Raw genomic sequence first — 22,565 nt, forward strand, 5'->3', positions numbered from 1 at the left:
TGGGCTCACATCGTGGAGTGGGTGAGGATGGGAGTGGGTGATAAGAAGGAGGATAATGCAGGGGGCCTGGGACCCCCAAATGCTGGCAGTACAGCCCATCTATGTCCAGCTGAGGTGTTGTTCCCTGCCCTCCCAGGACAGGTACTGGCCGGGTGCTGTTTGTGTGGCTGGGAGGAAGGTGGGCAGAGCTGAGCTATTAGTCCTGCTGATTTACCCTCTAAGGGGAGTTCTCCCTCAGCCACCCAGCCTCACTCAGCCCCTGCCGACAAGGAGGAAGCGTGGTCGGTCCTCTGGCCTTGGCAGCTGCATCCCAGCACACAAGGCCTGCCTCATATCCCCTTGGCAAGCTGTAGCCAGGTTCTGTGTTTAACTCCGGGTCCTGTGTGCTGGGATGTGACTTCTAGGCATTGGGATAGAACCCCTTCATTAGAAACACACGATTGAGACCCTCCCTCTCACTCCCATTTTCCAGGTTCTTCCTGGCAGGTGCTATGGCCATGCCAGTGGGTTGGCTTATTATGACCCAGCGCACCTGAGGTTGGGGGCACGGGGCTGGCTGCAGCAGGGGAAGGGGGCCATGGCCTCTTACCATACAGCTTGAAGTCTGTTACTGGGGAGAGGGCAGCACCACAGGTGAAGGTTGGCCCCTGGTTCTCTGTCTTGGCGGGCAAAATGCAGGTGCTCAGGTAGCCGCCGTAATCCTAGGAGAGACAGAGCAAGGGCAACCTTGGCACAGGATGCTGGTGACTGAACCCCCATCTTCACAGAGTGTTTTTGTTTTGATTTTCATTTTACAAGTTGTGTAAGGCTGGTAGCAAGAGCTGAGAGCGATGTCCTCCCAGTGCACCCCCTCCCTGGGCTTCCCTGTCTGGTGTGAAGATGTGATGTGACAGCCACTTGGAACTACAGCTGTGGACTGCGCCATGTGCGTGAGGGTTGGGTTGTTCCACTGCACTTCCTGCTGCTGGCTTGACTACAGGGAGGGTGGTGGTCAGTGCCGAGGCGTGGTGTGCCTGGTGGCTCTGCCCTGTCCCGTGCATCCTGTGCTGGCATAAGGCCCTCAGTCCCTACACTGCCCTGAGCCACTTGCAGGGAGCCACCCCGAGGAAGCAATGCCCCACCTGCAGCGGCCTCAGCGCCTGCAGAGCTGGGCTCAGGGATGCTGCGGACTCCCAAGGAGATGTCCCACAGGGAACCAGGACCCAGCACAGGGACTTCATTCTTGTGTGTGTGGGAGAGACACTGTGTGTGTACATGTGGAAATGTGTGTGAGCATTTGTATGTACATGTGTGAGCATGTGTGTCACTGTGTGTCCGTGTGTGAGCGTGTGACTGTGTGTGTGTGAGCATGTGTGTCACTGTGTGTGTGAGTGTGTGACTGTGTGTGCATGTGTGAGCATTTGTGTGTACATGTGTGAGCATGCGTATCACTGTGTGTCCGTGTGTGAGTGTCCGTGTGTGAGCGTGTGACTGTGCATGTGTGAGCATTTGTGTGTACATGTGTGAGCATGCGTGTCACTGTGTGCCCGTGTGTGAGCATGTGACTGTGTGTGTGTGAGCATGTGTGTCACTGTGTGTGTGTGAGCGTGTGACTGTGTGTGTGTGAGCATTTGTGTGAACATGTGTGAGCATGCGTGTCACTGTGTGTAAGTGTGTGAGCATGTGTCTGTGTGTACGTGTGTGAGCATGTGTATGACTGTGTGTACATGTGTGAGAGTGTGACTGTGTGTGCATGTGTGAGCATGTGTATGACTGTGTTTACGTGTGTGAGCATGTGACTGTGGGACATATGTGAGCATGCATGTGACTATGTATGTGTGTGAGCATGTCACTGTGTGTGCGTGTGTGAGCATGCATGTGACTGTATGTACATGTGTGACTGTGTGCATGTGTGAGCATGCATGTGACTGTATGTACATGTGTGACTGCATGTGTGAGCATGCGTGTGACTATGTGTACATGTGTGACTGTGCGTGTGTGAGCATGCATGTGACTGTGTACATGTGTGACTGTGTGCGTGTGTGAGCATGCGTGTGACTGTGTGTACGTGTGTGAACATGCATGTGACTGTGACACCGGAGGGCCAGGACGCAGTGCAGGTGTCCTCTTTGCCCAAGACTCTCATGGCGGCAGATGGGCTGTGTGCGGGGCTCTGTGACCCCCTGGTCTACTTAGGGGATGAGAAGAGGAAGTGTGGGGTACGGGGACGGCCACTAGGTACTGATCCTGGAGCAACAAAATTACACGGCCTATGACACTCCATCTAAAGCGAGGTCACAAAACAAAGCACACCTCACACTACTTGACAGGGGCATGAGGATCTAGTAGGGCAGAGTCGTGGCACAGAGACAATAGCAGGATGCCTGGCCACCCCTTCTGGAGGGTCTCAGAGAAGGAGGTGTGTGGGCTGTGCTCTAAGGGGCACACAGGCCCCTTTCTGCAGCACCCTTGCTGCCTGTGCTGCTGAGCCAACTCTCGTGGAGACTCTGTCCGCTGCCCAGTCATCCTACACCCTAGCAAGTCCGTAGGGGACCCGAGTGGGTGCAGCTGTGCTAAGGCACAGAAGGAGCCCACACTCTCAGGATTGGCATCCATGTGACTTAGGCAGAGTGGAGGCTGGAAAAGTATTGGCCACAGCCCAGCCCCCCTGCAGCTTTGGGAGAAAGGCGATTGGGATCCTGACAGAGCTCTCCAACAAGGACCTGGCTCCTCCCTTCTTTCTTTCTAGACAATGTACAAAGAAACTTTGATAAATGAGCTGGTCAAACAGGAGCAAGTTGGTTCTCCTGGGAAACCACAGCATTGTCCACTGGAGAACTTGAGAGGAAATTTATCTCCCATTACTGGAATCACCAAACAGCTGGCTCCTTACTCTTATAAAAATAACCACCTGTGATGGGAATGGGGGGAGTGGAGGAGAGGGAAGGTTGGGGGCACAGTGTATGGTACACCTCTTGGAAGCAGCACAGAATTACAAGAGAGACTATCTAACAAATACAATCAGCATAACCTAATTCTTTGTACCCTCAATGAATCCCCCACCTCCAATATAACTACCTATGCACCACCCGACCAGGGATGTTCCTGTAAATCAGGACAGGTCTGGGGATGATGCAGTGGCAGGCTCCTGACACAGGGGTGTTCAGAGAGGAGGCAGCAGGGACTCACCTTCCCGAAGACGGCCACGCGGGTCCTGTCAATGTACTGCTCCTTCAGCATGGTCCTGCATGGCCAGAGAGGAGAGGGGTTCAGTGCGTGGCAGGTAGTGTTCTGTCCCCCTGGGGACCAGAGCAATTTTTCCAAGCATTTCAAGTGCAAACCCCCCCTTTCAAATACAAAGCAATCTTGGAATTCTAATAATTGTTCTCTGCTTTTATTTATTTAGAAAAAGTTGCTGTGAATGTATGTTCAGGTGAACTCTTACAGCACCCTGGCAGTAACTCCACAGAAGCTCTGGGCACATGGCACTTAGCTTCAGGGATCCCAGGCCCCCGCCTGCTGCTCTAGCTCAGCACTTGATACACCTGCTACAAGGGAGGTGAGCGCTGAGAAAGCAGAGAAACGACAACCAAGCTGGAGAATATGGAAGAAAGTCCTGGACAAAATAGCCAATGGGTCCAGGGTGGTGGCCTCTGGGGAGCGATGGGTGGGGGAGGCAGGGACGGGCAAGGGAACCTGCCGTTACGTTCAGATTGTGTCCCTGCAAGTGAGATCTGCCTAGTCCTCAGCCTAACACCTGAGAATGTGACGCGTGTGGAAACAGGGACCCCTGCAGGTGTCGCTTGCTAAGGTCAGACAAGGTCATCCCGGAATACAGGTGCCCTAATCCAACATGACTGGGTCCTTATGAGAGAAGAGCGAGACACAGAAAGATGCCGAGTGGACACGGGGCATTGGGGTGATCTGTCCACAAGCCCAGAACACCAAAAACAGCCGGCAAACATGAGACAGGGAAGAGATGTGAAGGGTCCTCCCTGCAGCTTACAGAGGGGACAGGGCCTGCCATAGCACAGCTTTGGTCTTCTGCTGCTGGAGAACTAATACTTTTGCTTTTTAAAAACATGGCACAGGCATTAAAGAATGGCCCAGAAGGCTTCAAATGATGCCCACGGGCCTGGGATATGGAGGGGCGTGCACACTAAGAAACTTGGCTGGGAGCACAATGGAAGTCCTGGGCTCTGTTCCAAAATCTGAAATTTTGATTCCTGTCTGCTCCTAATGGGCAGTGGAACCCCAGGGTCAAGGAGAGTAGATTTCACCTGCTCAAACCCTGGGGCGCTTTTTGTTACGGGCGATGGTCTGAGGAGAGCAGCGCCTAGGAGTACCGTGGAGGGCACCATCCTTCTTCAGCACCAAGTTCAGCCCGTGCTGTGCTGGGGCTGCAGAGGGGCCAGAGCAAGGCCTTGGAGAGACACTATGCTCAGCCCCTGAGGTGTGTGCTCTCTGTGGGGGAGGCAGGAGGACACATGGGATAGCATGGTAACATTGTTAACTGTCCCCAGACAGCCACTGATGAGCAGTGGAGATGCAGCCAGGAAGAAGAGGCACAGAGTCCTGGGCTGGGCTGGGACAGGGGAGAACCCTGGGGAAGGGAGGCCACAAAGACTGCAGGGGCCAACAGGGCCACGCGTGAGCATGGCATGTGGGGGCACAGGAGTCTGCTGTGGAATGACAGCATGGGTGCTGCAGTGCTGTCTTTCCCTCCATGAGAACCTGTGGCAGGGCTGCGGTTGGCTGCCCCACGGTGGCATCCCTGCTGTGCTGAGCTCTCCCTGCCCAGGCAGCGGTGGGCCTGGCCACATCCACCTGACACAGGAGCCTCCAGCAGGCACGCCGGCCTTTGGGCTCGACACAAGCTCTCCTTCCACGGCTGTCCCTCCTGCTGGAGTCAGACCCCACTGCGGTCCTTCCGGCAGGGGCAGATCCCCCCACTGTCCCTCTCACTAGCTGCACAGACACCCTCCCTCTGCATGCCTAATTCCATCTTGGCATCCACCTCGCGGGGACCCAAGCTGACACAGGTGTCCTGGGACAACACTGCTGTTTCTGGCACCCTGGGACGGGAGGAGCCCACAGCTGGAAGGCTCAGCGAGAAATGGAGAGCCAGGGAGAGAGATGGGATCTCCAAGTGTGTTCTGCTGGCAGGGGTGGGCATAGAGATCACTGTTCCCCCCAGCCGCCCAGGTGGAAGCCTGCATGTGGTCAATGTCTCCTCCCACCAGGTCTCGTGGGCTCTGCCTCAGAACCGGCTCCTTTGCCACTCCAGTCTCCACCCTCCAGACACAAGTGCCTACTGCCAGCCAGCCGCTGCCATCCTGCTAAACAGTGACATGGGGCTGACCAGGTCTGTGTCCCCATGCTGGCCAAGTTGCTAGATGAGCTGCGTGATCTGAGAACTTTGTAATAAATGCACGAGTAGCCCCACCTCTGGGGAAGTCCAGCGTGCGGGCACTTGCTCAGGCCTCTGCTCTCCATTTCACCCTCCTCTTCCTTGGTGCACAAGAGCTGGCTCTTCCTGCTCCCCTTGGGTCATTCTTGGTGTGTCTGTGCCTCCCGGGCATGGCTGCACGAGCAGCCAGCGGCTCCTTGGCTGTCGGGTCTCAGCTGGGCAGGGCCCCTGGGAGCCAGTGGGAGCCCAGAGGGAGGGAGGCCCCAGCCTGGCCCTGGCTCCTGCCCTGCCCACAAGGGCTCCCTCCTCAGCTCCTGCCTACACCACAGCAGCCCTCCAGGCTCCTGCCCCTGCCCACACCTTTGAAGCCCTCCAGGCTCCTGCCTCTGCCCACGCCTTTGTAAACGTGCACTTTGTTCATCTCGCCTCATATTAGGGTTTGAACATTTTTTGCTGGGACTGCTGCAGCGCCACCAGAATTTGGGTTCTGAGAGAGGAGGTTGACCTTGTCAGCCCCTGGCTTCTGGGGGCATCTCCCGGTCCTCTGCTGCCTACAGGATGGCAGGAAACTTGAGGTGACGTGGAAAGTGTCTCACATGGATCCCATCCTCCTCTGCCCCCACCCCAGCCCTGCACGGTCCTCCTGGCTCTCACCTCATCCCTGCTCCAACCCAGTCCTTCCTCCCCTTCACTCACCCCTGCCCCTCCCCGGTCCTGGTCCTCCCCTTTCTGCCTTCACCCCTCCTCTCCCTGGTATTCCCCTCTCTACAGAGACTCCCCTTTCTCTCTGGTCCCCCCTCTACTCACCTCTGCCCCTACATAGTCTCCCCCCCCTCCCTTCACCTCTCCCTCTCCCTGATCCCCGATCCCCCCACTGGCCTCTTTTCCTCCCTGGCTCTTCCTCCTCTTCACTCCCTCTGCCCCTCCCTGTCCCCTTCATTCTGTGCTTCTCAGTGGACCCCACATGGGCTATGTCTGTCCCTAGACCTTCGTTCACCATATTTTCTCATGAAATGGCATCTCTGACTTTCCATCTGGCAAGTCTGAATTCACCCTTTGGGTCTGGACCCAAGGCCACCTTCTCCCTGAGACCCTGTGGAGTGTGAGCTTATGCAGGGTGTGCTCCAGGTGCTGGTGTGGTCCCGCCCTGTGGGAGGGTTTACACGGCTGCCTGCCCTTCAAGGGGACTTGGCTCAGCTTAGCCGGTGGGAGAAGGGCTCCCAGGAGGATTTGGGACAGAGGAAGCCCCTGGAAGGTGCTGAGAGCTCTGGGTGCTTAGAGTGATACCTGGCCTTGTGATCCCCAAACTTCAGATAAAATGGGGCTGGATGAAAACACAGACCCAGCTCTTAAAGAAGACTTGAGCCATTTTCTGTGCTTGCAACACTGGGTCTCGGCTTCCTACGAAAGGCCGCACCCTCGTGATGGCTCCAGGCTCTGCCAGTGCTCACACACTCCGGCTCCTGTGAGCCCCGGGGGCACAAGCCTTGACATATTGACTGCCTCTCTGAACAGGCCCTGCCTTGGTTTTGAACAGATGGCTGGGCCGATTCTTTATTTTTAGAAACTGACGTTTTGTGTGAAATAGCTTTTCCCTTGTTCCTGTGCTCTGAGGGAGACACTGGACTCAGCCACGTGCCACAGGTGAGCCTGAAGGATGCCGTGACCTTCCAACTGGGCGCTGAAGGTGGGAGGCCTTGGACCTCTGGGAGGACAAGGACCAGGTGGGGTCAGGACAGAGCAGGACAGGGCAGGAAAAAGCCACAGACACATGAACAGGAGGTGAGAAGAGCCTCATACAGCCCCTCGTGGAGGCCCAGCCCACTGCATAGCCCGTTGGGACCATCTTCCTCCTCCAGGGGTCCCCTGTAGCTAGCAGCCACCTGTCTGATCTCCTTCTAAACTTAACCCAAGTGTTTACTTAACACCCGTGTCCTGTGTGGCTGACCCCACACACACCAGGCTCAGGTGGACCCTTCAGTTTCAGGGTGACCCTGTACTTCTCTTGCCAGTGGGGAGGGGGCGTCCTGGGTTCCCGGCTCTGGACTGGGCAGGGCAGAGCCAGGAAGACAGAGGACAGGCTTGCTGTCTGCTTCCAGGGAGACTCTTCCCTTCCTTTCTGGAAGTTTCTGAAAGTGGTTCCCGCCCCAACCTGTTGGACATGAACAAAAAGCATAGAGCCAGGTGTGATGACAGCCATAGGGTGAGCAAAGGGACAGTCAGCTTGGGGTAAGGCCACTGTGGCTGGCTGGACAGACAGGCGGGGAGGCTGAGTCTTTGGGACATTGTTGCTGTCTGGATCTATCAACCCTGAGGTCCCAGCCCTGGGGACTTTCAGAGCCAACACAGTCCTTTATTTTTATGCACATTTGCGATTACGTGTGTGGTGGTGTTGATGTCAAGCAGAGGCAGCTACAGACACACCTTCCCTGACTGAGTCTTCAGAGTTTCTCCCCATGTCTTCTGCAACACACACAGGGCTGATGGTGTCACTCTGTCCCTGCCAGGGGCTTACAGCTCCCTAGAGGAGCAGAGGAGGCCGTCCGTCCGTCCATCCATCTATCCATCCAGCCAGCCACTCACTCACGGTTACATCCTTTTAAAATCACATACTGAGCACACACCATGTGACCTCAACCTTTTTAAAAACAAGAGAAAAATGTTATGAAAAAGTCAGTAATGTAAAATATTTTAAATCTGCAAAGTACACTGGCATGACAGGAAGCGGAGAGGAGGCAAGCCCTCGCGGGGTCCTGCAGCAGCCAGAGGAGTCCCTGTGGGTTCTGCATTCTACCTGGGCAGGCCCATGCCCGGCCTCCCACACCCTGTTCACAGCAAGGACGAGGACGGCCATCGTCACCATGGGAACCCGGTCCGTTCTTGCCCTTCTCATCCTTCCAGGGGCCCGAGTCTGTGACATGTCTCAGGGTGAAGGAGGGGTGGGCTCTGCCGTCCTCTGTGCCCTGAGACTATGGAAACTACATTTCTTTCTACAAAGTAAGGCTGAGGCCAGCTGCAGCCCAGCACTGGCTCTTGAGGGCTTTGTTTTTTATTTCCAGTGCAACAATAAAATTCAAAACATAATTTTGAGCATCTGCCCCTGGGCATTAATAACTTTCTGTTCCTGGTAGTGCCTGGATGGTCCTGCTGACCAGGACAGGGAGATGTGAAGGGATGGGGCCAGTTTATTCAGGGCAGAGAGGGCATTTCTGATCTCCTGCATGAGCATGGCGCTTCTTCTCAGTAATGGGGGACACCCTGCACAAACTCACACCCACTCACACTTCTTCTCTCAGCCCAGCCTTCCTCGCCACCTGCTCTCCCGTACCCCTGTGAGCACTGGCCCAGGTCAGCACCCGGCACAATGCAGCCTAGCTCACTCCGCTCACAGTTGCTGTGTTCACTGATTCAAGAAATATTCCACTCATATGAACATCTGAGAGAAAATATTGCCTGGAAACACACTTTGGCGTTGCCCACGAGGTTTCAAGTGTGAGCAAGTTACCTGAAAGTTGCAAGCAGGGACAGAGAGCCTTGTGCCTGCCCCACACCCGCACTTACCGCACTGCCTCTGTCTGGTCCTTCTCCTCCAGCGAGCCCAGCCGCCGCCTCACTTCGTGCAGGAGCTTGGTTCCCTGGAAGCCGCTGCCCCGGCCATCGCACTTGACCACCACGGCGCCGTGGCTGCTCACCATCACCGTCTCCCAGCTCACCTTGAACCTCTCGTCCACGCTCTGGCTCCCCGGGGCACCATCCCTGAAGAAGAGAGCCTGGGCCTCAGCGTTCTGGTTCTTCACCCTGCCTCCACGCCCAGTGCTACTGCCTAGGACTGTGTCAGGGATCATCCACGCCTGTGGGCAAGGAGGGAGAGGAGGACCACAAGGGCTCAAAGACCCTAGGCCACCCGCCGCCCCCAACACGCTGCCCCTCACAGCAGCCATCAGAGGACACTTATTTGGTGAGGGAAACAATAAAATCCTCCCAGCCACCTGGGAGGTGCCACCCTCTGTGGCAGACTGCTGCTGCCCTTCCTAGTCCCAGACACAGTGTGCCTCTCAGCCCCTACCACGCAGGTGACAATATGGTGGCACTTGAGCATCACCTCTGCTTGGAAGACATGATCTTCCTTGGGCTAAGTTAGCAGAAACTGCACACCTACTATTAGGGGTGGCTTCCCTGCCTCCCTGGCGTCTCCTGGGCAGGGCCTGCAGAACCCACCTCCTCCCACTGCTTCCCACAGGGAAGCATTTACATCACAGGCATGGGCTAGGACCACAAACACAGCTGCTTTTGACATGGGACTGGTTGTTAAATGTTTACCAGCATACTACGGGCACCTGAGAGATTTTTAAATTATTTTTCCTTTTGGTGGAAAAGAACGAAGAGGGGAAGCTTTCAGAGGAGAAAGCCAGCACCTGCTCCAGCCTGTCCCCTAGTAATTGCAACAGAGAGAATTCACTGAGGCCACCTGCAGACCCTCTTCTCCAAGGAGATGACAGCTCAGACCGCCCTCCAGCCACCAGGGCTTTCTGCCAAGGTCTGAGGGAGTGCAGGGAGGTGTGGGGTCCATGCAGGGCAGTGTGGGACACAGACAGTCAGGTGTGGGGTGCAGGTAAGGCTATGTGGGGTGCAGGGCAGGGGGACAATGTCTGAGTAATGCATGTGGGGGCTTCTGTGTTAAAGGAGCCTGGTCACATCATGATGTAGTTCTATGACAAGTGTGTGTGGGTTTTTGATTCTTTTCTTTTGAAACAAGTGTCTCCTGGTATATTTCCTTTGGAGTCCTGGGCTCCCCAAATCTTCTCACCGTCACAGTAGAAGACATAGCAAGAAACAAACAAGTAAAAGGATGTGCCGTGCAGGGAAGCTGTCGAGGCGCAGAGCTGACCAGGTGCAGAGCAGACCAGGTGCAGAGCAGTGAATCCACATGGCCTGCCTGACCCATAAGCTGACCAGGTGCAGAGCTGACCAGGTGTAGAGCTGACTAGGTGGAGAGCTGACCAGGTGCATAGCTGACCAGGTGTAGAGCTGACCAGGTGCAGAGCTGACCAGGTACAGAGCTGACCAGGTGCAGAGCTGACCAGGTACAGAGCTGACCAGGTGCAGACCTGACATGGCACAGAGCTGACCAGGTGCAGAGCTGACATGGCACAGAGCTGACCAGGTGCAGAGCTGACCAGGTGCAGAGCTGATATGGCACAGAGCTGACTAGGTGCAGAGCTGACCAGGTGCAGAGCTGACATGGCACAGAGCTGACCAGGTGCAGAGCAGTGAATCCACATGGCCTGCCTGACCCATAAACTGACCAGGTGCAGAGCTGACCAGGTGCAGAGCTGACCAGGTACAGAGCTGACCAGGAGCAGATCTGACAAGGCGCAGAGCGGACCAGGTGCAGAGAAGTGAATCCACATGGCCTGCCTGACCTGTAAGCTGACCAGGTGCAGGGCTGACCAGGGGCAGAGCTGATGAGGCACAGAGCTGACCAGGTGCAGAGAAGTGAATCCACATGGCCTGTCTGACCCATAAGCTGACCAGGTACAGAGCTGATCAAGTGCAGAGCAGTGAGTCCACATGACCTGCCTGTCCCATAAGCTGACCAGGTGCAGAGTTGACCAGGTACAGAGCTGACCAGGTGCAGAGCAGTAAATCCACATGGCCTGCCTGACCCATAAGCTGACCAGGTACGCAGCTGACCAGGTACAGAGCTGACCAGGTACAGAGCTGACCAGGTGCAGAGCAGTGAATCCACATGGCCTGCCTGACCTGTAAGCTGACCAGGTACAGAGCTGACCAGGTGCAGAGCAGTGAATCCACATGGCCTGCCTGACCCGTAAGCTGACCAGGTGCAGAGTTGACCAGGTACAGAGCTGACCAGGTGCAGAGCAGTGAATCCACATGGCCTGCCTGACCTGTAAGCTGACCAGGTACAGAGCTGACCAGGTACAGAGCTGTCCAGGTGCAGAGCTGACCAGGTACAGAGCTGACATGGCACAGAGCTGACCAGGTGCAGAGCAGTGAATCCACATGGCCTGCCTGACCCGTAAGCTGACCAGGTATGCAGCTGACCAGGTGCAGAGCAGTGAATCCACATGGCCTGCCTGACCCATAAGCTGACCAGGTACGCAGCTGACCAGGTACAGAGCTGGCCAGGTACAGAGCTGACCAGGTGCAGAGCAGTGAATCCACATGGCCTTCCTGACCCATAAGCTGAACAGGTGCACAGCTGACCAGGTGCAGAGCTGACCAGGTGCAGAGCAGTGAATCCACATGGCCTGCCTGACCCGTAAGCTGACCAGGTGCACAGCTGACCAGGTACAGAGCTGGCCAGGTACAGAGCCGAGCAGGTGCAGAGCAGTGAATCCACATGGCCTGCCTGACCCGTAAGTTGACCAAGGGCAGAGTTGACCAGGTGCAGAGCTGATGAGGTGCAGAGCTGACCAGGTGCAGAGCAGTGAGTCCACATGGACTGCCTGACCCGTAAGCTGACGAGGTGCAGAGCTGACCAGGTGCAGAGCTGTCCAGGTACAGAGCTGATGAGGCGCAGAGCTGGCCAGATGCAGAGCTGACCAGGTGCAGAGCAGTGAGTCCACACGGCCTGCCTGACCCTGACCCCAGTGGGGCCCAGCCACCTCCCTCCTGAAGTGTCCACTTTCACCTCTGAACGGAAAGCCAATTGCTCTGTAAATTGAGAAGCTTTTTGAGATTTCTTTTAAGCTTGCACAGAAAACCCATGTACAGGGGAAAGAAGCTGTGAAACCGTCAGCATCTTAGAAAGTGGTGAAAATCTGGATTAGCTAGAGAAGGGGGCAGGGTGGAAAACGTGTGTGTGCAAACGTGAGTGTTTGTATACATGGAGGGGATGTGTGTGTGAGCCTGTGGGTGTGTGCAGGGGTGTGTGTTCATGGAGGGGAAGTTGTGCATGTGTGTGTGAGCCTGTGTGTGCAGGTGACTGTGAGTGTGGTCGCTGGAAAATTGTTAAACCCATCCAGATATGGAGGTAACTGGGTTAACTGCAAAGCGGAATCAGATATTGGAATCTATGCCTAAGGGCATCTTTACAAAGAAGGCTTTTGTTACTTAGGGACTAGGCCCTTAAGAAGGAAGCAGGGCTAGACCAGTGATGCTATGGGAGCTCTCTTGTGGAGTGGCTTTTCTCAGGGGTCCCCTCTGCTGTTCCTCACACACTCTCTACAGACCTCTGGTCCTGCCTGACCCCTTTCAGGGATGTCTGGGGAGGATGGAGAGCCTCCTGCCCCCTGGGTCTTGAAGAAAAGCCCAGGAGGGAAACAGGACATTTGTTGTACTGTCTGGGTGGTGTCTTCCTCTGAAATGCTCTGTGTCCCATGTGCACACACCTGGACGCTTGTCCTTGTTCAGGGCTACTAGGGGGCATTTGAGAAACTTGGTGGAGGACACTGCCAGGCTTCCAGCAACTTGATGCTCTCAGAGGTGTTTACAAGCACCTGAAAAATTGCTCTCAAATCTGAACCAGGGGCTTGCTATTCACATGAGGAAGAGCAGAAATGATTCTTTATTGGCAAAGAAATGGTGCTCAGGCAGGATCTGGGGATGCAGGTCAGGCTTCCATTCAGGTAACCGTGAGGTGTGGGGGGGCCTGGATCTCTCGAGCGGGCTCGGCATGCAGGTGCCCTCTGACCTACTAGATCAGCTTTCATGACTGTCCCTGAACCCCTTTGTCAGCATCCTGCAGACCCCCAGAGACTCATGGTTGCCGTAGCAGCCTGCCTCGGCCAGACTAGGAGGGGCTGTGGCCACCTGCTTTCCTGTAACCTCAGGGGTCTCCAAGCGTAACGGAAAGACCCTGACATTTGCCAAAGGGCTAAATTGTCTTAAGCTTTTAGTCTGCAGCAATATCATTTCTCCTACGTGTCCTTTTTTAAGTGTTTGATGTCCATTCACCCGGGTGTCTTTGAGCCCAGAGCAAGCAGGCAGGATGCCGGATACTTACACCACCAGGAGCAGAGGGTAGTGGGCTGTGTCTGTGAAGGTCGCTGGCTTCAGGATCTGCATGGGCAGGTCTAGGGAGAGGCCAAAAATAGCAGCCAGTTAGAGGGCAACTAGGGCCTAAGGGGAGGATGGGGTAATCCCCATGCAGCCTCAGGAGTGCCGGCGGTGACTGTGGGGTGCAGGGAGCTGGGGGGCATGGGAGGAAGCCCACAAACTCAGGCTGGCCTAGAGTTTCCCCGCAGTGACTCCAGTTTGCTACGTGACTTTGAGCAAGTCATCCCACCAGCACAAAGTGTCTGAAGCCTAAACTTCATCTTGCACGTGGAATGCATCGAAAAACAGGACTGCCTGGAGCCCGCCACCTGCTGGCAGCACAATTCCAGGCAGGAAGAAGTGCAGCCTGAGGGTGCCAGGCTGGCCCTTGCAAGGCACAGTGACTTCACAGTGTCTGTGACATAGCTGGGGACTGGATGGGAAGGGACAGAGAGGTGGGGACCCGCGACAGGCCTGACTGTGCTGCAGTCACAACCAGGGCACTGGGGGTGGACCTGAGGCCACGGGGGAGTAGGCACCAAGTCTCATGCAGCATGGGCCCAGCTTCTCCTGCCCTCCCCACAAACCTTCCAGCCTGTCTCAGATTTTATTTACTGATGTTACAACAAAGATTACCAAAGGCACCGCAATTAAATTGGAATTAGTGGCTTTTTAGTACAATTACTCCGCAGACACACCCAGCTGGGGCAGTTGCTGGGAGCCTGCTCTGACCCCTCTTCTGAGGAGGGACTCAAGCAGAATGTTAATGGCTTGCAAATTGGATCAATGTCCCAGGGACTGGCAGCGAGGAGGGCCTTGACTTCATCATTTGAATATCCATAAAACATGGTCTGGGCTGTGAGCTGCCACTGAAAGGCCCACGGGCAGGCCTTGGAAACCAGGTTCTGACTGGCTGCAGGCTTTCAGGGGAGCCCTTTGGGAAGACTTCTTAGTTTTCTAAAAAATAACTTCAGCCTCTGGTAGCGGGAAAATTAAAAAAATAAAATACCACCAGGAGGCTCGGCACCTGTAGCACAGTGGTTTCGGCGCCAGCCACATACACTGACTGGGGCTCAAACCAAGCCCCCAGGCCAGCTAAACAACAATGACAACTGCAAACAAAAAATAGCCAGGTGTTGTGGGGGCACCTGTGGCCGCAGCTACTCTGGAGGCTGAGGCAAGAGAATCGCTTAAGCCCAAGAGTCTGAGGTTCCTGAGAGCTGTGATGCCATGACACTCTACTGAGAGTGACATAGTGAGACTCTGTCTCAAAAAAAAAAAAAACGCTCCAAAATAAAAAAGAAAACACCACCAGGGTGGTGGGGTCCACGTCTTTCAGATTTTCTGCGACCCCCCAATGGGGTGTCCTTCCAACACTGGCCCCTGCATTAAAGGTTGTGCTCATCACCTCTCAGGACAGCCTGTACGGAGAAGAAGGGTGGCGAGGGAAGGACCACCACGACTCGCTTCTGAGGGTCTCGGCTGCAGAGAGGAGGGGTGACATTCACGCCAGGTTGCGAGCTGGGCACGTGGGAGGAAAGGAACAGGAGAGCCAGTCTGGGGGCTCGGAGGGATCTGCTGGTCTTGCTTTTGGGGGCCTGGCCTCCAGGAAGGAGCAGTGAGGATGTTGTGAGAGGTGGTACGATGGGCAGGGTGACCACACATTTCTTGGCTGGAGCAGATTGTCACAGCTCTATTTATGGTTTTCTTGGTATAATTCCCCCCTCCATGTTCATTTCCTTCACCATCTCTGCCTCCAAGGGGTCTGCGCTTGTGTGGGGTGGGGTTCAAATCTTGCCACATCTCGACTTTTCTGACACCCCACAGGAGAACAGGGAACCACCTGTACTCCAGCAATGTCTGGAGAAATTCTGACAGGGCGTGACTGCTGATGCCAAGGGGTGGGGCCAGGATTTGTCCTTGAGGGCCTGTGCGGCTGCAGAGATGGTACAGTGAGCATGGGGTGGATGGTGAGGGTCCTTCAGCAGAGTTCAGCCCAGGCTCCCTGAAGACTGGGACTCGAGGGAGCCCTCCTGACATGTCTGGGTGAATTGCGGTTATTCTGGGCTGAGCCCCTCAGCTGGCCGCTCACTGTACTCTCTCTCCTCTTCTCTGCCAACCTAACGCGACTCTAGGGAGCCAGTCCAGTCCCATAGTCCATGCAATCACAGCGTGGCATGGCCCCTTGGCACATTCTGGCCTAGCTCCAGGGCTGTTTGCTTCTGCGAGGCAGGAGGCGGCTACACGTGTGCACTGCGTGGGGGAGTCTGTTTCTGTCTCATGGGCTTGTTGGGCAGCTGTGTCTTCTCTGAGCTGCTGAGCGCAGGGGAGCTGGCTAATCCTCCAGGGCCCCAGCCCCAGGTGACAAGCTACTGCGTTCCTGCAGGGTAGGGGCAGGCAAAGGGCCCCCAGAGATGGTGCAGGGTTAGCAAACACGGTGAGCAGCTCCTATGGCTCCGTGTTCCTTCTGCTTCTCAGTCTCAACACTTTCCCCAGAGCCCCACAGCCTTCTCTTCCTCTTCGGCACAAAGTACCAGACATTCCCACAGGAGGCAAAAGCTACTTACAGCCCCAGAGATGACAGGGAAGTGGCGTCTGAGCAGGGGACTCAAAGGCATCTTCAACCAACACAAGTGAAGAGGTGCCATGTGTGAACATATTCTAGGGAGAGTCCTGGGGGAGCAGCAAGCTCTGCTGTGGCCATTTCACATTTGGAGTGTTAGGGGGTCAATTTCTGTGGGGCGTTAGGAAACTACTGCCTGGCTGACTTGGGGGCCCTGCACAGAGGTGAGCTGAGGCAGTGGGACTCTCCCTCCCTCCTGAGATGGGCATCCAAGGCCAGTCACCCCGCTGGGGCTTTGGTGCCCCCAGTGTCTGGCACATAGTCAGTGCCTAGAAAAGCTTACTACATGGTGGAACAGTTGAAGAGAAAGATGGACACAGGCAAAGACAGCAGAGTGACAGATGTTTCTTAGGCTAACACACACACAAATCCCCCATCGTGTGAATTCTGGGGTAAGCATGACCCGGCATCAGTCCAGAATCCACGTTCAGAGGGAAGCTGATGACAGTGTGGGCGACACATGGCACAGAAAGGGGGTTCCAGAAGGAGGAGGTTTCCCTGCACGGTGTCGGGACACGCTCAGCAAAGGAGAAAGGTTAGTCAGAGAGGAGAAGATCCTGCAACCTATCTTTTTGGTTTGTCACTGGAGTATCATGGTTCTGAATGCAATAAGCTCAGAGCAGATGAGCCGGCAGGCAAGGAGACTGCCTGTGTGGTGCTGGGCTGTGTAATTTTGGGGCTGTGTGATGCTGGGGCCATGTGGTGCTGGGCTGTGTAATTTTGGGGCTGTGTGGTGCTGGGACCACGTGGTGCTGGGCTGTGTGATTCTGGAGCCTGTGTGGTGCTGGGGCCACGTGGTGCTGGGGCCATGTGGTGCTGGGGCTGTGTGGTGCTGGGGCTGTGTGGTGCTGGGCTGTGTGATTCTGGGGCCCATGTGATGCTGGGGCCACGTGGTGATGGGCTGTGTGATTCTGGGGCCACATGGTGCTGGGCTGTGTGATTCTGGGGCCCATGTGGTGCTGGGACCACGTGGTGGTGGGGCTGTGTGGTGCTGGGGCTGTGTGGTGCTGGGCTGTGTGATTCTGGGGCCCATGTGGTGCTGGGACCACGTGGTGGTGGGGCTGTGTGGTTCTGGGGCCTGTGTGGTGCTGGGACCACATGGTGCTGGGCTGTGTGATTCTGGGGCCCATGTGGTGCTGGGACCACGTGGTGGTGGGGCTGTGTGATTTTGGGGCCTGTGTGGTGCTGGGGCTGTGTGATTCTGGAGCCTGTGTGGTGCTGGGGTTGTGTGATTCTGGGGCCTGTGTGGTGCTGGGGCTTGTGATTCTGGAGCCCGTGTGGTGCTGGGGCTGTGTGATTCTGGGGCCCGTGTGGTGCTGGGGCTGTGTGATTCTGGGGCCCGTGTGGTGCTGGGGCCACGTGGTGCTGGGGCCTGTGTGGTGCTAGGCTGTGTAATTCTGGGGCCTGTGTGGTGCTGGGGCCATGTGGTGCTGGGGCCTGTGTGGTGCTGGGCTGTGTAATTCTGGGGCCTGTGTGGTGCTGGGGCCATGTGGTGCTGGGGCCTGTGTGGTGCTGGGCTGTGTAATTCTGGGGCCTGTGTGGTACTGAGGCTGTGTAATTCTGGGGCCCGTGTGGTGCTGGGGCCACGTGATGCTGGGCCCACATGGTGCTGGGGCTGTGTGATTCTGGGGCTATGTGGTGCTGGGGCCCTCGTGGGCTGGGCCGCTTAGTGCTGGGGTCCTGTCGTGCCCTGCAGCCAGCCATGGTGACCGGCTGCCTTGGAGTGGGAATCTGCCTTCTCTGGGTAAAGGGGTGTCAGTAGCACTTACTGTAATCATCAATCTCGATCTTCCCGTATTCTATTATTGGCATCTGCCGGTCATTTATGGCCTTCTGCACATGTTCATTTGTTTCTAGGTCAAAAATTTCTGAAAGGAAGAAAAACATGATGCATTGAGATTCAGTGATTACTTGCTGAACACTTACACAGCCACGGGTCTCCCCACGCATCAGAGCAGGAATTTCCACAGTAGTCCTGGTAGTGATCTTTTCCGTTTCTTTGTACAGATCTCAAAATCGCTCCAGTTATGTGGGCTGGCTTCCTCCTCCTCACCATATGAGGTGGCCCCTTCCTCCTGAGACACTCGTGCCCCCTGGTATTTCTCACAGGCACAGGAGCTTGGGGACGATTCATCTCAAACCTGCCGGTTTTAGGAAAATCAACACTGTGTATCTCTCAGGCCAAGTGGATCCCCCAATCCTGTGGCTGTGATAACATGAGAAGGGAAGGAAGGACAGGGGAAACCGGAGGGTTGCCTTTAGTAAATTTTCCCAGAAAAACGGATTCAGAGCTGTTACATTAAATGTAAGATTATGTGGTCTTTGGATAATTATATTTGTTGACAATAAAGTCACAAGGCCACACTTTGTGGGACTGTCCCCTCCCGTTCCGTGTTGGAGAGACTGAGGCCGACACTGCACCCGTGGCCCAGACGCGCTGGGTCCTCACTGCTCAGGCTGCGAGGTCCAGTCAGCTCACTGTGTCCTGCAGCTGCAAGGGACCCTCCTGAGCCCACTGTGTACTGACCCGGCCATTCCACCTCGTCTCCCCTCCGACTCCCTTCCTCCTTTCCCATGCTAAGCCCGCATGTAGGGACAATTTGTGGCTCATCGTGAAAGGAAATTTTATCTTCAGAGGACTCTATCTTTGGCTCACCAGATTACTTTGCAACAGCTACAACTAACGTCACAAACAGTGTCCCAATCGAGGTCAAGCCAGCCCCTTACAACCCTTGTGAGGAGAAGCTACTCTGCAGGTGTGCGCTCCCCACGACAATGGGGGGCTGAATGATCGCCCTAGCAAGGGGACGAGCAGCCGGGGGCTGTATCTGCAGAACAACGTCCAGCTCCTGGTGTTACTGGGGGTCCTAAGGACTGCCATTGAGTCGTCTGGCAGCTTCTGCAGAGAGTAGGAGGTCTGTGGCAGTTCCCAGCAAATAGACAAAATGAAAATGATGGCCAGGTGCAGGGGCTCATGCCTGTAATCCCAGCACTCTGGGAAGCCCAGGTGGGTGGATTTCCTGAGTTCAGGAGTTCAAGACCAGCCTGAGCAAGAGCAAGATCTCATCTCTAATAAAAATAGAAAAACTAGCCAGGTATTGTGCCAGGCGCCTGTAGTCCCAGCTACGCAGGAAGCTGAGGCAAGAGGATTGCTTGAGCCTGAGAGTTTCATGTTGCTGTGAGCTATGAAGCCACAGCACTCTACCCAGGGTGACAGAGTGAGACTCTGCCTTGATAAAAATACAAAACAAAACCAGAAACCCAAAAATGATTTACAAATTACAATTTCCATATTTAAATTTTTAGCTTTGATGGAAAGTAAGGGAAGAAATGGAAAAACTATTTTTTTTTCACATGGGTAGAATCTGAAGTTGGACTAATACTGCAAAAGATTCCCTTGTATAGCTGTGTCTGTGGGGTCATGTGTAGTGGTTAAATCCCAGGGAAGTGCAGTGAGACCTGATCCCAACTCTGAGACACCCAATTTTGGCTCTAGGGATGGTGCACGCTGCCCAGGAATTCTGCATGTGAGCTGGGAGAGGCACAGCCCCCGCCCACTGCCCTCTCTGCTTCACCCCAAGGCCACACCTTAAGGGGCTTGAGATAGCAGAGCAGGCTTCTGCTGAGTCCAAATGCTCTCAGCTCTTTAACACACAGACACTACAGGCACAGGGCTGAGAGGAGCTGGTTTATGAGATGGTAACTACTGACCTTCGTGTTCTGGCCACATATGTAGGGTGGGAAGACCAGCAGAGAGCACTGCAGGGAGCACTACAGCCTTTCCCAAGTTCCTTGGTGCCCCAGGGCCTTTGCATTTGCTCCTCCATATCTGAAATCTTCCTCACTGGCCCCTTCTCCATCACGTCGAGTGTCACCTCCTCAAAGAGAAGCCCTGCCCACCCTGTCAAGCTCTCTGCATGCACTTAACACCAAATGTGAGGGTTCTGGTCATTTTCCTGGCTTCATCCCCCCCCCCCAACATTCTGGGGATGAAACGCACCATTTTACAGTCACCTGAGTAGAGCTATGTGGAATCCAGTTCACACCCGGCAACTAAGCGTCTTTAGATAGTGACCAAGTCTACATTTTGGCCCAAGTCTTTCTTTATGTTCCCACCTGGCTCTTTTGCCTCAGCCCCAAAAAGATCTTGAGGAAACTCAGTAGCACTGAGAGGTCCTTCTGGGGGTATCATAGGAAGCCCCAGAGGCTCTCAAAGATCCCTGGGGTTCAGATTTCGAGTGACGAGAGCTGAAGAAATTCAGGCCTGACTATCACCCACTGCTCCTCACATCACAAAACCAACCAGACGCTTCTAAAATCAACTGACGTTTCTGATGCTTCAAAGACTAACGACGAACATAAGTGGATTCAGTCTACACTGTGAAGGAGGCTGTGCATCGCGTTACCCAAAGCTGAGCTTACGGGGGCCAGAGCACGGTCTCCGAGGTCATCCTGAAGCCTCAGCCATGAGCCTGGACAGCCTGTGATCTTCACGCTCTGTCCATCTCCACGATCAGCCCTGGGGACCAGTGAAGATGTGGGGTGTGTGAATGAGGGTCAAACCGTGGAAATGGAAACTTGTGCAGACCGGGGGGAAGATGCCCTCACCAGGCAGAACCACCGCCAGCTTGCTGGGGCGTTGGCGTCTGCCACTGGGGCCCCAGAAGGCTTCAGCTGGGGAGGTTGGCCAGGGAAGGCCCGATCTGGACTACGAAACTCCACAAAATGAAAGAGAATTGGGACAGGCCTCTCACAGGTGCACCGGGCTCTTTTCTCCTCATGTCAGTAGTTGAATTTGATATTTCTAGCATCACTGTGAGTCTCTAACAGTGATTACCAAGGACAAGTTTCAAGCTCAGGGACCAGCACTGTTTCCCTGCCACAGAGTTAAGCTCCCCGAGAGGAAGAGGGGACACAGAACTGCCACCGACCTCCTGTCACAGATCTCAGACCTCCACTCAGAGAACCCGAGGTGTTCTCATTGCTCACGGGTGATGGGGCAGCATTTGAATAACTCTCCTCTGTTGAAATCCCACCCTACACGGGAAAGCACCAGAGCCGCAGACTATTAAATTTAGTTAAATATTAGATTTCTCATTTAATGATTGCCCACATAACTGGTTTTATCAGCAGAGAGCGGACGGTCTCACAGGGGACTTGGGTTAAGCCATTTTATTTGTTCCCATAATTGCATTCAAAGAGACAGGGAGCTCAGCAGAGAAATAAGAAAAGATCGGCGTAACCCCGGGAGGGCTCTTCTTTTGACTTCAGGGCGGTGGGGACCTCCAGCCTGGAGCATACAAACGGCCACTCCTTAATTAAATGTGAGCCCCTCTAATATTTGGTGGAATTAGCTATTATCAGATCTGGACACGGTCAGACCGCAGAGACAAACGCCCGCTCACGAGGCCGCCTCCCTCGCTGTGCCCATGGGCAGCCTAGGAGCTGTTCTGAGACGTGCTTCCAAGTGGCCCAGTTGTTTCAGGGTATTGTTGGAACCAACAGTGGGCTAAATTTTGTAAAACTGGTGACCAGATTTTAACAGAAAACAATAGGCGGCTGCCCTAAGCAGGAGAGGGCCAGCCTGCCCCTTTCTCATGTCTCTACAAGAGAAGCCATGGGCTGTGTGTGGAATGCACACATGCGTGCGTCTCCACCCAGATTAACTGCTCCCAGCTAGGGAGGCTTGGTGGCTGGGGCAGGTGCCCTGTGCGGCACCAAGAGCCGTGCCAGTGGCTGTGAAGCCTCCAATCCGCCTCTAGCGTCCCCTTGGTAGAGGGGGAATGTACCTGCAGACACCAGGCACTTGGCCTGCCCTCCACTTGGCCTTAGCCATGTTCCAGCTCGCCACCAAGGGTGCTGGGCCGTCTGCAAACTGGCCCTCATGCCACCTTCCAGGGAGGCTGCCCGTGTATGCACCTGGGGGCCAGAAAATGTCCCACAGATGCACAGACACGGGGTGGGCTCCAGAGAGCCAGTTCCCAGCCCTCAGCGTGTAGTCCTTTAATTTTAGCAAAACTGAAGAGGAGTCTAACTGGGCTCAAAGTTGGTAGACTGGTAAAAAGAACCCTAATGACAGATGATAAATGGGCTGCAATTTTTGGCATATGGCTCAGAAAGTGTTCAAATTAAGTGGCCTTGCTGTGACACAGCTCCAAGTCTCCGTTTATTTACTCATATGTCTGGATTTTCTGAGGAAGCACAGGGAAGCCACTAGCAAAAGAAGGACAGACACAGGGGCACGCACCTTCCGACATCATGGTCTTATTCTGGGATCAGTGAGAGCCACCCATTCATTCAAGGACTAGTTAGAAAGACCCACTCCCATCTCACTAGGACACATATGCCCCCAAATCTGTCACTTTTTATGTCTATTATCATCAAAATCTGTAATATGCTATGGTGGTTCAATGCGGTAAGCAGTCATTTTAATAATAATCAATCCAGAGGAAAACAAGTAATAATTATGGTCTCATGGTCACATGGTCACAAGAAATTAAAGAAAATAAACCCATCTCTGAAGGATTTCTGGGCTTGTGTGACAAAGGCCTG

General features: G+C 54.9%; 1 protein-coding gene across 4 annotated transcripts in view; it reads right to left on the reverse strand.

The window, feature by feature from the left end:
* DPP6 (dipeptidyl peptidase like 6) overlaps positions 1-22,565 on the reverse strand; it is a 928,521-nt gene that overhangs the window by 6,128 nt on the left and 899,828 nt on the right. For all 4 annotated transcript variants that reach the window (XM_003792026.3, XM_012806527.2, XM_012806530.2 and 1 more), the window contains 5 exons: positions 17,783-17,881; positions 13,359-13,428; positions 8,951-9,145; positions 3,169-3,223; positions 590-701 (listed from right to left, as the gene is read on the reverse strand). In XM_003792026.3, the coding sequence (XP_003792074.1) occupies positions 590-701; positions 3,169-3,223; positions 8,951-9,145; positions 13,359-13,428; positions 17,783-17,881 (531 nt within the window). The remainder of the gene's footprint in view (positions 1-589; positions 702-3,168; positions 3,224-8,950; positions 9,146-13,358; positions 13,429-17,782; positions 17,882-22,565) is intronic.

The sequence above is a fragment of the Otolemur garnettii genome, unplaced genomic scaffold (genome assembly GCF_000181295.1).
Source record: "Otolemur garnettii isolate 467f Iridium unplaced genomic scaffold, OtoGar3 scaffold00053, whole genome shotgun sequence".
Taxonomy (NCBI): domain Eukaryota; kingdom Metazoa; phylum Chordata; class Mammalia; order Primates; family Galagidae; genus Otolemur; species Otolemur garnettii.